The sequence below is a fragment of the Tiliqua scincoides genome, chromosome 2 (genome assembly GCF_035046505.1).
Source record: "Tiliqua scincoides isolate rTilSci1 chromosome 2, rTilSci1.hap2, whole genome shotgun sequence".
Taxonomy (NCBI): Eukaryota; Metazoa; Chordata; class Lepidosauria; order Squamata; family Scincidae; genus Tiliqua; species Tiliqua scincoides.
The window spans coordinates 99,185,070-99,201,187 of record NC_089822.1 but is presented as its reverse complement, the minus strand read 5'-3'; the positions used below and the strand labels follow the sequence as shown (position 1 = coordinate 99,201,187).

The following is a 16,118-nucleotide window of genomic DNA, read 5'->3' as shown; positions in this document are numbered from 1 at the left end:
TGCTCCAAGGGGAGTAGAATGGTGAATGCATTCGGCTGGCGACTGTTGCACTTTAGAGGTCCTACATGTTCTAGGGTACTCTGGATCTGCTCCCTGCAGACAACTCAGACTGCAAGGGGAGGGGGTTTTGGATTCATGAATCCTTCTCCTCCATGGGAACTTCACAGGCTGGCCTTCAACCAGAAGCCAAGCCATCCAGAACCAAGTCTGTGATTCCTTCGTCTTGATATTGGCTCCAGTCTGCCTCAAATGAAGCACAACAAGCCACGCACCTTCTGAAGAATTCAGCCTCTTGCAATACCTTGCCTTGAGAGTTGCTGGAAAGTCTGCTACCCTGGCAACAGTCTCATTGGGTGCAGAGCCCTCACTTCCCAGAAGGACTGCCTCCAGGTTCTCACCTTGCTCTTCTGCCTCCTTCTGGCCAGCTGCCCCCTTGAGACAGCTAGTATCCAGGGCAGAGCCCATTGCTGTGGTGCAAGTTACTCCAAACATTAGTTTAACTTTTCAAGGCAGATTTCTGCCCCTCTTGCATTCCCGTTATTTTGCCTTGGCCCATAGTTTGGGGATAACAGGATTATAAATTTTGCCTCCAATCTGTAGTGTTGCTGCTTGCCATTCTGATATTTCTTGAGAGGACTTTGAAAATGTCACTTCTGAGCAGGTTCTGCTAATTCCTGCTAATACTCTTTACTTTTTTTTTTTTTTTTACTTTACTCTGTATTCTTACAGGAAAGAAAATTCTTCAGTATGCCTGTTGATTTTAAGCCTGTATTGTTCTTCTGAATCCTTGTTCTTGCAGCAGTATATTGTGGGATCTATATGTAACAGGGTTCTTCTATGGCTGAATATAGGTTTCTAGGTGTTTTTGTTTTTTTTTGCTATAGTGTCATTCATGTACATGTAAAATTTCATAGAAATAATGGAACTCGGGTTGAAAGTATGCTTGATTGGAAATGTTCCAGTCTTTTTAGCAATGCTTGTGTTACTGTTTTGGGCAGCACCCTAGGGATTTGGTTAAAAATAAGTCTGCACAGTTTTTAAAAAAGGATGGAGGATTGATTATTATGAGGCGAATACAAAATGTAATTGTGCGCTTCTTTCTCTCATTATGGCTCATGGGTCGTGCACGTACAGCTAATCCCGTGTCATGACCTAATTTGTCAATGAAGCATTCAACTTGGTTAACTTTGTTGTGACAGGATGTTTATTGTGTTCTGTACACCTCTGGCCAGATACATACACCACAAGCAACTCTGGCAATGGCCCTAAACTGTCCAGATGTTATTTTTCTGGGAAGGATTTATGTGGGAGCTTTTAAAACCTGCTACAAAAATGTTCTTATTTCTTTGCTCTCTTGACAATTGCTTTTCTCTTTTTTTTCCTTGTCTGTCCTTCCTTTGCATCCATCCTTTCTCTTCTTTTTTTCCCTTCCTTCTAGTGGGGAACTCTTACCTTTTACTTGTTAAACCTGTCCTATAGCAAAGCAATCGCTGAAGCCAGGCGAATTTCTATGTGAGGGCTTCTTACTCCATCTGCGTTGCTTCTGTACTCTGCATCTCATAGACGGGGAGGAATGCTGACCAACCTACTGCTTCAATGGTAACGTCCAACCTCTTAATTTTCAGTGCAATGCAAACTCAAACAGGAATCCATTGCATTTTTGCCACTGACTTTCAGAATGCTGGAAATGCATTAAATTGAACGTTGTGCTGAAATGGGATTGAGGGGAGAGCAAGAATATGTAAAATGTTGGGGGTTGGACGACTGGAGCAAGTGGAGGAATCTTGATGCAAATTACCATCTACTGTAGCGTCACTTTTAGCTCACTCATGTAAGCCATCTGCAACTACTTACTCTGCAGCCAGAGCATCTGCTTTCGTAGCACACTGGATTCTAGGTTGGGGTGGCCAAACTTGCTTAATGTAAGAGCTACATACGATAAACTTCAGATGCTTGACAGCCACAAGAGAGATGTTTGACAGCTGCAATATTTAAGAAGCATTTAAATTCTTAAGTACGGACATGCACCGCTTAGCAACCGTTCAGTTAATGACGGACCACATATATGATCATAGCACAATAAAGAGGCTCTTAATGAGGCATCAGGTCTCCCATAGCCTGCAGCAGAATGCCTGTTTATGCAAGAAAGAGGCTTTCTCCAATAGCCTGTGCAGCCAGCTAGTGTGTGGCAGGGAGTATCTTAAACAAAGGCACTAGAATGGGCTGAATGTTCCCTTAATGACCAAATTGCATAACCACAGGGATTGGAAAATGTATCCTTGTCATTAAGTGACGCACACCTGTATGTTTACTCATCATTTACTCACCTTGTACAGTAAACTTATGTATTAATCCAGTGGACTCTCAGTTTATTCTTGGTAAATAATTGTAAAGCTTGAATGTTTCTTATTTACCTTTTATATCAGTTGTGATGCACAAAAGAGCTTGGCCAACATATTTCTGAGAGCTGCATTCTGAGAGCTGCATTCTGCATTCTGAGAGCTCCTGAGCCAAGGTTTGACCACCTGGTTCTAGGCTGTGAGTTGCTCTGTGAGCAGCTGATAAATCATGGGCCTGCTATGGAGAAGAGTGACACATGATGTTTTAACCTCAGGTTACACCAGAGGTTGCTGCTATAGGGGAGCAGTTGGTTGTGAGAGAGACGGTTGTTGTTAAGGGTCACCTGTACAAGAAAATCTACAAAATATGTTTCAGTAATGTTAATAATAAAAAACGGACCTGAGTGCCACGTAATCCTTGTATATCTGCCAAGAAACTCCTGAGTATTGCAGAGTTTTTGGAGAACACACTCAGTTCACACAGGACAGTGGTTTGAGCTCACCATGGCCCTGCATGAACTGAGCATGTGCTGTCTAGAACAGATGCAACTTTTTATTTACTTATTTAGACAGCTTTTTGAGGGATCAAAGCATTATACAGGAAGTAGACAAGGATATCTGTCATAAATGTAAGTTAAATAGCTATTAACTCTGTACCAGTATTAAAATCAATAGAACTAGCACAACTTAACCCTTTTCTGCCCAGCCCACAGGTGTACACATTTGATCCCTTTTACGTATATACAATGTTGGGCAGAAATGCCTTAACCCAAAAGAAAAAAAAGTTAACAGACTTGGGGAGGCTTTGCTGAAATTAAAAATATTTTAAACGTCTTCCTAGAAGCCAGAAATCTGGGAACTGTATATGCATCTGTGGGACGCTCATACAATACCCGTCAGCTGGCATTGTCAGTGGTTGCCCAAGATCAGAGAAATCTGATGCAGATTTCAGGGGCCAGGCAGGTTCATATGTGACAATGTAGTTCTTCAGGTAACTTGGTCCTAGATCATTGAGGGCAAGATCAGCACATTGAATTGGGTCCAGAAAAAGGTGGGTCTCCAGGAATTGTTTGCCAGCGGCTGCTCTTTTTCCAGGTTCTGAGGCATACTCACCAGAAAATTAGTCCCTTGCTCTCTATCCAGGTGGATAATGGCAGTTCTCCCCTGATCTCTCAATAGCCTGACCCTTGGGTTGAGCTGCAGTTCATTTAGTATTCCCCTGTGGCTAGGTTTATCCACAATTATTGATTTTTCTCATTGGCTGCATTCAGGATGTCACGTTCTTGCATTCTCCAAACCATGGTTAGAGGAGCAGGAATAAACTTTGTGTGCATGTGCTTTCTCCTCTGCTTTCTCTCTTCACAGGCTTAGATTTATAGAAGCCCAGGAAAGACAAGTGGAGCACAAAATGGGCGCAATACCTAGCAGTTAGTGACAGCCCTCCTGTCCTTTCCCTTTACCATTGATTGATCTGGGAGTGTTTGAGGACTTGGTAGGTATCTGCTGCCACAAACAAAGTAGAGAAAAGCCAGACAAAGGCCACCTTAGAAATCTTCCTCCCTGATCTTAAAAAGGGGGCTTCCAAAATCTGGGAATTTCCCAGTTAGGCAAAACCATAGCAACCATTTTCAAGGGCACAGTAGTCTGCGAAAGTATGGCAACTCAGTTTGAGGAACTGGTTCTAGGCAGGTAATATAGAACAAAAAGGAGCCTATTGAAAGTCTATCCAATCTTAAATAGATGGAGGGGATGTAAGTCATGAAAACACAAGACACAGTTCAAAAGAAAGCAGAACTGTCTCAAAACAGAGTTTGGCAAAACTGACACAAAGCTTATAAGGCTAGCAGAAAATAAAATAAAATCCATGACCGCAACTCGCTAGATATTTTCTTATCTTTAGCTGTTTGCGCTATCCAGGTGTTAAGTCCCTGCACCCTAACAAGAGGAAGGCAAACATTTCATTAATGTATGGTGTTCATCACATCAACAACAAACTATAGGCAATGAACAAGAGCAATTCTGTACTTGCCCTTAAAATAAAATAAAAAACTAGGTTTGCTAATGTCACAGGATCAGCCAGTTGGAGGAGTGAGGGTCAGCTGGGGTCTACCATCCCTTTACCTAGCCAAGTGGACTTGGCTGCCTGATCAGCGGGCACATACCAATCTCAGCAGGTGGGTCAGCCAGCATCCTTTGTCTCTAGGGAAGCCCAGGCATGGACAGCAAATTGGGACAAATTTTTGATTTGCTGTCAGCAAATCAGCAAGTAGTACAATACTGTACTTACCTTGCGTGCCATGTGGCTCTTCTATAATGGTGCTAAGTTAAAAAAAAAAAAAAAAAGGAAATGCAACAGGAAGATGTCTGAACTGCTTTTCTGAAGTTGAGACATTACCAAGACTTCTGGAGAATTAGAAAGGTCCAAAAAATAGGGACAACTATATAGAAAGTAGGGGGAAGTGCAGGAATTATTTACTATTCAATTTTTACCCAACTTTTCTTCCTGAAGGGCACCTAAAGTGGCTGACAACCAATTAAAATACAGAAAAGATGAAATACATAGAATGATAGACCTAAAACTATAAACTATAAAATGCACATTAAAAGCCATCAGTAACGTATTATTATTTTATCCCAGAAGACTTCCTAGTCTGTCAAACAGCAGTTTTAACTGTGATATCTGAACCTACCTTGTTTGGACAGATCACTCAGCTGGTTCAGACATCATGGGAAACTGATTTCATGAATGAGGAACTTTCCTGTTAAGACAACTGCTCAAGGGTAGAAGTGAGCACATGGGTATGCTGCTCACTTCTAAGTTGTCAAACCATGGTATGTGGAGAACTGGAGAATGTGACATCTGAACACAGCTAATAATCCTTGATAAGAACCCCAGAACAATCCTGAAGAACCCCAGAATTTCTCAGAGCACAGTTTGAACACTACTAAGCTGCATATATGGAGATATAAAATAGCTATTTGCAGTGATCTCATTATTCTTGTTTACACTACATGTGCTGTTTAGCCTCCCTAATCTGATAACATCTGAAGGATTTAATGAACAGCAGCAAACTCTCCTGCAAAAACAGCAGGGGTGGGGGAAAGACTCTAATCTGTGAGCTTTGCCAGCTTCAAGAAAGTAACAATGTCCAAGTCTGATTTGAACTCATTTGGCTTGCAAAACCAATCTTAATGCTCCTCATTTCTTTTAGATAATATTTGTGCCAGATAATTAATGAGCACCAGCTGTTTGACATGTAAGACTGGAGCAGAGAGCTCTGTGTGGGATTGGCTGGTTCAACGGTTGTTTCTGCCCAGACTTGACAAAAACCTACAGCTGCTGCTTGAGGCAGAAGTCCAGCTGGCTGTCTGAACCACCTAGTAATTGAGGTCACATTTTGGAGGGACACAGCAGGAAGGTGCTTGGGTTGTCCTCAGATTTGTTTATTACAGTTATTCTTGAACCTCTTACTGTTTAATCATGACCAGAAAAGCTTCACTGTATTAAAGTATAGAACTGCAACAACTGTAATAGGAATCTAGCCTTGGAATAAGCATCTTTGGGTGCAATCCTAACCAAATTTCCAACACTGAAATAAGGGCAATGCAGCTCTGAGGTCAGGGAACAAACAGTCCCTTACCTTGAAGAGGCCTCTGTGACTGCCACCCAACTAGGATTCAGCACAAGTCCCATTCACACAGCTATGTCAGTGCGGGAAAGTTGGTTAGGATTTGGGGCTTAGTGGGTTAGGTCTTGAGTAGCGATGGGCAGTTTTTGGGAATATTTGGAGTTGTTAGGTGGGAAGAGAAGAAATGGAGATGGGGGAAAATTGGGGAGAAAATTTGAAATGTAGACATAGCAAACCTAAACTTGTTAACCGTTTTATGAATGTGAAATTGATGTTAATGTGAAATTTCACTTAGTTGAAAGTGAACATAAAACACTAATTTGATATATATTTATGAAGTAAAACACTCCTAGAGGCTTTTATTCAAAGTGAATTGTAAATAAGGCCAGTATTTGAGAGCTACAAGCTGCTACAACTTTAAGGTGACCAAGCTTATATTTTTATCAGTTAGCAAATAGGAAGGACCACAGAAATTGTCAGTGTTGTGGCAAGCAACAAGGAAGGTTATTTTGAACTTGAAATAATGTGTACACCTCAATAGGAAAACAAAGAAACGGAAGAATAAACATGTTAGAGAGAGAGCACGCTCAAAAGTGACTTATTCGAGAGAGAGAGAGAGCTCAGAAATGAGTTTCTCAATTTCATGCATCATTCTTGAAGAAAAAATATTTTTTAAGAGTGCTGTCTCCCCATTTGATTTTTTTCCACTTCATACCAAGACTGAGATGGGAGAGGAAAAATATTCTGATCCCCCCCCCCCGTCCTTCACATCTCTTGTTCAGTGCCAGTGGGTTACCTAGTGGATATCACTGAAGTAGGCCGTTGTCCAAAACCCTGGAGCAGGGTCTTCTCTAGCATCAAGAATGGCTGCTGCTCAGCAGGCAAGCATGTGCTTTGCATGCAGAACATCCCAGGTTCGATCCCTGACATCTCTGGATAAGGCTGGAAAAGACTCTGCCTGAAAGAGAGCTGCTGGCAGTCAATGCAACCCTATAGGGACTACAGGTGTGACTCACAATATAAAGCAGCTTCCTAGGTTATCCTGTTATCCCTGTTTATTTTTATTTTTATATTTGCCAGTGTCATAAACAAATGGGGGTTTGGGTGCTTAGGGTTCTTGGTTTTCGAACCCTAAAGCCCTTAAGGCCCTTTGCTCAGTAGTACTGCCACCACCCTGTATGTGCCAGTGCCTTAGTCCAGGGACACTGAGACCCTCTAGGCTTAATTCTATCCCTTGCAGGCACTGAGCTCTTTCTCCAATTAAAGCCTCAGTCCTCAAGTTACTAGACCTCAATGAGCACTTGGTAGCTTGCTGAACGGCTAGGCAGGATTCTGAACCTTTGTCCCTAACAGACAATGAAACAGCTTGGTAAAAGAGATTTTAGTTTATTAAGTACATAAGGTTACATAAGGCAGCAAATGCTAGAGGCATAAACATCTAGGAAACATATCAGCAATAAAATAATAAAGCTAGCTGGCTAGCTCTATTAATACCCATCTCTCACCTGGGTCAGTTAGTCTTGTAGATCTCTTAGCTCCAGGGCTACCTATGGGGCCAGGTGCCCATGATGGACAATGGCGCTCACATGCGTGCAGGATGTTGCACCCAAAAACTCTGTCCAAGAAGGAACACGTGCACACGCACACACCCCCACACCCCCAGGCGCTCATTATTATACTTCTTATACTAATAGTACTGAGGTGACTTCATACTTATTAGCTGTCCGATCAGAACCCTTGAGGAACAGAACCTTCTCAAAGTTGGCCTGGTTGCTAACCCCTCATAGTTCTTTACCCCTCCCAACTGGAGATCCACAGCTGCACTCCATCACGCTTGATAAGGCCTCTCTGTCTGCTAAGGTGCTAAACATTCCAATGGGTTGTAATTCTTGTTATCTGTCCTATCTGGCCAGCAAAGGAGAGACAACAATCGTTTATTTACTCACATTCTTGCAGCTGGGAACTGCTAGCAACTTCTCCGTTACACTGTCTTAGTTTGGTTCAGGCTTCACATGCTAACCTAGGCCTAACATGTACTTATTCATGACAGCCAGTCCTTGTTAGACTGCAATCTCTGCACATTGATTTCAAATGAACCATTCTTTCCCAATACCTGAAGTTCAAGGTGACAAATTCCACCATATTCTTCAACTGAGGGACCAGCTATGCATTCAGCGGTGGTCTGGGTACCTGGGTTTCTACCAAATACCTAAAAAGCAGCAAGATGAGCAGTTTTGAAGGGAAGAAATGGTGATTAGGCTGGGTTGCTTAATCTTCCCTCTATCCACTAGTTTTCCTTTGTGCTCCTTTTCCCAAGCTACTTTCCTTCCAGCTGGGGTTCCAGACAGGTTTGCTGTGACTAGCAGAGAAGTAGTGTCAGGAGTGCCACGCAAGGCAGACATGATGAATAGAGGAAGGCTTAAATGCCCCCCTGCCCCATTATACAAATAGTCAGGTGACCCTGTTGCCTTTGTATGTATTAATCACAAAGTTAGCATAAACTTAAACTTGGCTAAGGTTTTTAAGCCCAATCCTGTGCATGTCTACTCAGAAGTAAATTCCATTATAGTCAGTGGGACTTACTCCCAGGAAAGTGTGTTTAGGATTGCAGCCTTTTTCTTGTAAAGTGCAAGAAACACTCTTAACACTATCTCAAAGCAAATGTTCAGGGAAAAGTTTGCTTTTGTTTGTTAAATCTCTCTCCTTTATGCTTGATCTCTCTCTCTTTTTCTCTCTCATGTTTCTGGCTACAAGACTTTTTAAATCCCTACAGACCTTCATTTCTAGTTGACCTTTCTGCTTCCTAATTTTGTTTTCTATATTTATCATGAGTGAAACTGGAAGGGGAGGGGGCACCACTGCAAGCTCAAACCAGGCACAGTCACGCAGACAGACAAGCAAGTTTGTTCTCAGACACTCTATGCCAAGGTTGTATGTACTCCACAGTAAAAAAACAAACAAAAAACTGTTTCTAGGAAATTCAGATTCTGTGCCAAGAAAAACTGCAAGCCATATAAATTGAGTAGATGTGCATGATTTCTTTACTTCAGTTTGCCATGCTATAGGACACTATGTCCTCCCACGCATTCACCAAATGAGCAGGTCTGGCTCTGCCTGGACATGATCTCTACCCCTGAGATCCATGCATTCAGTTCAGCATCTGAAAGAGGACTGGAAGTGAACTAGAAAAGACCCTTTGTTGCTGTTGCTGCTAGAGCTGCTTTCAAGACTGACCTGGTGTTATACTTCTTTGTCCAACATCTGTACTCGCTATACTTGTTGTTCGAAGGTTCTTCCACTCCTCTGGTGGAAAGGGGGCACTCATCAAGTTTCAGTAAGAGCCAGCATGTATCACTGAGGCACAGTCACTTGCCTTTTGCCCACTCTATTCCAGCGAGTGTTGCTGAGATTGTTGAGAATCCAGGTCTGTCCTAAGAAATGAGGGCCATCATACAATGTACCGTATATATCTATTGGCAGAATGATTTGATTTATTAATGCTTTGATGAGCATTATTTGCATTGATGCTTTAATTTGTTTCTACATAAACGTCATGTCACAGATTCTCTCATTCAAGCATAACCAAGAGACTGAGCTGGTTTTCAGTGGCCCCCATGGAGCTTGTTGCTCATAATTTGGGATACATAAAAGAATTGTGGGAGGAGTGGAGAACCTGCCCCAACTGATGGGAGACTGAAGAGAATATGATAATGATCCAGGGGACAGAGGTGAAGTAAGCTTGGGACAAAGCCAGCTGGGTTAGCCACATTTCTATGTACGTGTCAACTGCTTCATAGACATCCCAGCTTAATAATTCTCTAAAATGTCTTTAGGCCTGGCACCTACTCAAGCTGTTTCTTCTGAGAGAGTTTTGACATTATTACTTTGTCACTTGGGCTTGGGCAGATAACAGACTTGATAGTTTTAAGATTGCCTCCTAACTGAGGAGTGAAAGAGGGTGAACATTAATGCTTATTATCCTTGGTTAGATTATTTCTTCATAAATATGTGTGTAAAAAAGTGGGAGGGTTCCCATCAAAGGTTTTTATTTCCTCCTCCTAGCAGTTTTTCCTTCAGTTATTTATTCCCGTAATAGAGGGAAGTTGAAACTAGCTGAAATATGCTTAAAGACTGAGAGAAGATGAAGGCACCAGGAAACCCTGTAGATAACCTTGGCTTGATGGCTTCACATTTTCTAAAATAATTTACTGAGGCTCAACCAGTAATAATAATTAGCATTTTAAATACTTCTAGTGCACTGAATGTTTCAAGTACATAAGAACATAAGAACAGCCCCACTGGATCAGGCCATAGGCCCATCTAGTCCAGCTTCCTGTATCTCACAGCGGCCCACCAAATGCCCCAGGGAGCACACCAGATAACAAGAGACCTCATCCTGGTGCCCTCCCTTGCATCTGGCATTCTGACATAGCCCATTTCTAAAATCAGGAGGTTGCGCATACACATCATGGCTTGTACCCCATAATGGATTTTTCCTCCAGAAACTTGTCCAATCCCCTTTTAAAGGCGTCCAAGCTAGACGCCATCACCACATCCTGTGGCAAGGAGTTCCACAGACCGACCACACGCTGAGTAAAGAAATATTTTCTTTTGTCTGTCCTAACCCGCCCAACACTCAATTTTAGTGGATGTCCCCTGGTTCTGGTATTATGTGAGAGTGTAAAGAGCATCTCCCTATCCACTCTGTCCATCCCCTGCATAATTTTGTATGTCTCAATCATGTCCCCCCTCAGGCGTCTCTTTTCTAGGCTGAAGAGGCCCAAACGCCGTAGCCTTTCCTCATAAGGAAGGTGCCCCAGCCCCGTAATCATCTTAGTCGCTCTCTTTTGCACCTTTTCCATTTCCACTATGTCTTTTTTGAGATGCGGCTACCAGAAGTACAGTGTGGCAGCACTGATAGGCACCCACGACAGAGTGACTTCTCTAAACCTACCAAGTAATATTTGAACTGGGGACTTCCCAGCCCACAATCACTTTGCTATACGGTTACGAGGCAGTTAGAGGACCGGATGTTGCTTAATTCAGGATAACTGCCTTAGGATAGTCGTCCAACTGCTTTAGGACAGTTAGTGTGTGATCAGTGCAAGAGCTGTGGTTCATAGTCTGCCCCTTTAACGGATATTGTGTGCTGTGGATGTGCAGGCCCATTCCATGGCTAGCCATAGTCTGCATCTTTTGTGGATATTGCATTTTCATTGCATTCTGCCTACAAAATTTATACTTAGGAAAACGCATTACTTCCTCCAGGCGGAGCAGTTCATTTGAGTTGCAGTTGCTGCTTAGAATATGATTGCACAACTTTCAGGTGCAGTTGTTGGTTGTTAATGATGTAGTTAGTGTCAAGCAATATATCATCCCCCTGCATCTTTGGTGCAGAACTAACTGGTAAGAGGGATGCGTAGTTGCTGTCAAAAGCAGCAACTTCCTGTATTTTCTTTCTTCTCCTTCCAGGACTGTGTATCTGTAGCTTTATGTAACGTGTGCTATGCTGAGTTTCACTGACCTCACTCCATTCCAATGACTGTGGTTTACAAGAATAGGAATGTCTGCGTACAGTGACCTGGCATCACCGGTTTTATTGTGCTACACATTACTGAGTGAAGCAACCACATGTACTCTGTATTGTCTAGTTCCACCATCCTGTGCATCCTTTTGTGAACCTTTTTGTTTTAGCTGTTTTATCTTTTTAAGCTCTCTCTGCAGTCCAGCATTGTGCAGTGTTTAGGGTGGAAAGTCCTCCAGCATATTTTATTAAAGCCATAAACAACAGGGCTAGCCTTCTACTAAATAGCCTCTCAATTTCTGAACAGTTTGCTTAGTTGTATCTTAAAAATACGCCACCACTAAACTTATCTCTTGCTGGAATGCACGTCTACAGAGGTTCAAAATAGTGGGGGAAACTAGCAGCATGGCTATAACCCTGCCTGCCTGACGTGCAAAGATATTTTTTCCCCCAGATTTAAATTACCTCTTGTCTAAAGACCCCATGGTGGATATCTGGCTGTTATCACTGAAAACAGGTGTACAGGGTTATCATGCAGAGGCTATTAACATGAGAGAGATCCAGGTCTTTACAAAATATCAGGAAGACAACTTCTCTCTCTAAAACTGAAAACATATACATAATATAGGAAAATAAGTAGCGTGTTTGCCAATTGTTTTTAACATCTCTGCATTGCAATGCTGCTCTGCTTTTGCTTGAAGGTGATCATAACCTTGGCAAGAATTTTGCTATCTTTAAGTCAACAAGGCAACAAGGTGTCCTTGTCAAATAGGACAAAGACACAACTGCACAATTGCAGGCAAAGCCAATTGGGGTCAACCATGCAAAAACAGTTCACAATTATTATAGACTTTGACTGGTTCTGAAGAGTGATGGTCTGGTCTCAGTTATCCATGCATTGGTTACGTACAGGTTAGGCTACCAGTAACACACTGAACTGAACCAAGTAAATTATGAAACTCCCAACACGGCACCATCTTAGTGCTCTAATCTGAAAAAAGGCTTTTCCTTATTTCTCTTTATCAGTCCTTCAGGACTAGCCTGCCTCCTCATTCCTTGGCCCCATGATAGTACCCAGAGTGACACTGGCAACTTGCATGTCCCTCCCCTGCTTTGCCTGGTGCAAATAAACATGAGATCTCCCAATCATTTTCTATTAAACTAAGAGATCTTGTCAGGATTCCAGTACATAACAGATTCTGAACCCAGAACCCAGAACTTGCTTCATATCAAGGATTTGACCTGTGTGCCACTGTGTTGTGCTGGATTTCAAACTAATGAAATCCAGTAATCAATAGAATCTCTGCTAAGTCCAGCTATCTTTATTGTGCTTCACAAGTACCAAAATACAAGTAGAGGAACTGCCCTCCAGCCAGGAGGAGAAAGTTGAACCATTTTAGAATGAGCATATAGTAGTGAGAGATTCTTTACACAGAGATGAAGTTGATATCTGTGCTTTTGGTCTATCCAAGGTTTCACCCCAAGTCTGTGGGGAAAGCCAAATCTCCAAGGTTTTTGCTACAAAACCATGCTTTTTTCTGGTTAAACTAGCTAATAATAATTTTAAGCTAAACAGGTCAGAAAAAAATGGGGAATGGCAGCTTGAGTGAGCTTTCCCACTGGTACATTTGTGTTTCTGCTTGTGCAGACTCAGTGCTGCAGCATGCAGGAAACGTTAGCTGGCCTTGGCTTAAGATACTTAAAACCTCTTTTTCTTGTATTAGGCTGGAGAAGAAACATTTAATCGTGCAAAACTTCTGAACATAGGCTTCACAGAAGCTTTGAAAGAATATGATTATGACTGCTTTGTGTTTAGCGACGTTGACCTGATCCCTATGGATGACAGAAATACTTACAAGTGTTACAGCCAGCCCAGGCACCTCTCTGTGTCTATGGATAAGTTTGGATTTCGGTAAGAGCTCAGTTGCTAACGCGTATCTGAAGGTAGTATCTAAGCATGCGATAATGTAGGCCTGTTCAGACATACAGTAACTGTGGACACTGAAAAGTCAGTGGTGTCACTGGGGGGGACGGGCCTCACCGGGTGACATGCACAGGGGGGTGGTGACACCATTACTGCCCAAAATCTTGGTGCTTTTGAATAATACCATCTTATTATATATCATTTGATATGTAATTTCACACAGAATGCAATGAAACAAACCGTGTTGAAATATCTCTATTCTAGCAAAAGTTATAGCCAAAAAACCATCGGGGGGGGGACAGGACAATGGTGCATCACCACGCCCACTGCTTGGGGTGTTGCCCCACCCACTGCATGGGAGGAGGACCATCATGGGAGTAATGTGCTGGCCTCCCATATTGGGTGATGCAAACCCTAGAGATGCCATTGTGAAAAGGCAAACGTTCTCCACTGGGAGAGTGGAAGGCAAGGCTACAAGTGAATCAGCAGTGGGGATGAGACTTGCCAGTGCACTGTTGTTCATTCAAGTGCCCATGTTTACAGTACATTTGAACAGGGCTTATGTCTGTTTCGTAACAGAGGCCTGTGCTCAGAGGGGGTCCCTAGAGTGCACTTTGTTCCAAGGATGGCCAGCTTCCCTCTTCTCAGTGGGGTCACTCTGTTCTCCAGATAGATTTGCCACTACTCACTCATCATCACCCCTTCTTTAAAGTTCATGATTTCTAGCTGTAAGGTCTTCATAGTTTTAGAAGCATATGTACTCAGGCATGAGTGGGGAAAATTACTACTTCGTACAAAATCCAGAAGGAGCTGTAACATTAAAGTGTAGAGTTGCTCTCTCCTACAGCACTTCTGAAAATGATTGTCTTATGAGTAAAACCATGAGGCAACATTTTTTCACATGCCAGGAAGAGCCACCAGGGGCTGAAAAACATTACTTTTGGGGCTCATATCTGGTTCAAGGGCAACCATTGGCCATCCTTGCCTTATTTAATGGCATCTGAGGGCCCAATCCTATCCAACTTTCCAGCACCGGTGTAGCCGCAATGCAGTCCCAAGGTAAGGAAACAAATGTTCCCTTACCTTGAGGAGGCCTCTGTGATTGCCTCTCCATCACAGGAATGCAGCACACGCCCCATTGGCCCATCAGCACCAGCACTGGAAAATTGGGTTGGATTTGGCCCTCAGTGAGTTGTTATTTTTTTACAGGGGATAGTAAACACTTTTGTCTGACATGCAGTCAATAGATAGCATGATTCTATGCATGCTTACGAGTAAATGATAGCATTTCTTTCCTTGTAAGTATTTTTAGGATTGCAGCCTATTTTTTGTAGTTTAAACCATATATAGTTGGAATAATCAATTTATGTTGGTGGGTATTAGAATGCTCCAGGCAGCCATAATTAATCTGCTGTTAATGTGTTCTTGGTTAGTATACCTAGTAGGATGTGAAAATGGTAACTAGTTGGGCAACCTCACTAAGAACCAGTTTGAATAAGCAAATTGGTGGTTGCTCTTTGGATAGAAAATTCTTGTCTGCCATATTATCTGTCATATTCATGATGACCTTCCTTTCTTTCTTCCAGCTTACCTTACAATCAGTATTTTGGAGGCGTGTCCGCATTAAACAAAGAGCAATTTCAAAAAATAAATGGGTTTCCCAATAACTACTGGGGATGGGGAGGTGAAGATGATGACATTTATAACAGGTAAGGCCCCCTGTCTCTGTTTAATGTAGATTTATTTCACTGTTAAGAGAACCTCAGTGGTCTTATAAGTAGAAGCCTATAGTATTGTTTGTCTTGTGTGCTCTGGTGGTTGATATGTGGTTTTCTCCTGCATTGTCTGTGCTGAACTTTTATATCTTTATGGCTGCAGCTATGCAAATAAGGAATTCACCTTGTTTGAGATGCTGCAAATGGCACACAGCATTTCTGTAGCCAAAGATAGGTCCACCCACTCGAGGCCTGTTTTCCTGCTACTGTGGCAGTCAAGCAAAGCCACTTGGCAGAATAGGGAAGGTTAAGAGGCTGAACAAAAGTGACATGGCCAAAGCTACACCATTTCAGCATAAGTCTGTGACACAGTTGGGGCTTGAACCCAGGTCTTTCAAAAGGAATACCCTTCCAGTAGAAGTGGGTGCTTTCACATACGGTAAAATGCTTTTTAAAAAGGAGCCTCTCCTGTTTTTCAGTTTGCAAACATTCCAAGCCAATCTTGGAGTACAAAGGAGTTGATTCATCTAAGTCCAGCCTAGGCCACTCAGTCTAAACTGTGAACCAGAGCCTTGAGATTCGAGTCCCTGGAGTTTGGGGGAGCTCAGGGCTTGCAAGGGCTGGGGAGTTAGCCTGTTGGACTTCAGTTTCCCCTTGGATGGAGGACTGGCTGTTAGAAAGGGTGGTGGCACTTACCAGAGGGCAGCTTGCCCTGAAAAATGTATACCCACCTGTTTGGTGTGTTGGGCTAGTCAGGTGAATATGTGCAGGAATTTGTACTCAAAGCTTGGCTTATTTGCTTGGCAACCATGCCTAGCTCTCTCATGGAGTGTTAGTAGTATACACAAGAACAAATTTAGAGCATGCATTCTGACTCACTGGTTGTGTATGTGACCAGGTGTGTGTAAGATCAGTCAGAAGAGCCTGGACTGTGACAGCCACCATTATGGTGAAGGCAGACTGAATGGAGACTGTGTTGTCACTGCT

At 42.6% G+C, this 16,118-nt stretch overlaps 1 protein-coding gene across 1 annotated transcript in view; it reads left to right on the top strand.

The window, feature by feature from the left end:
* B4GALT1 (beta-1,4-galactosyltransferase 1) overlaps positions 1-16,118 on the top strand; it is a 42,578-nt gene that overhangs the window by 18,346 nt on the left and 8,114 nt on the right. The window contains exons 3-4 of the mRNA XM_066614223.1: positions 13,217-13,404; positions 15,003-15,125. Of these exons, the coding sequence (XP_066470320.1) occupies positions 13,217-13,404; positions 15,003-15,125 (311 nt within the window). The remainder of the gene's footprint in view (positions 1-13,216; positions 13,405-15,002; positions 15,126-16,118) is intronic.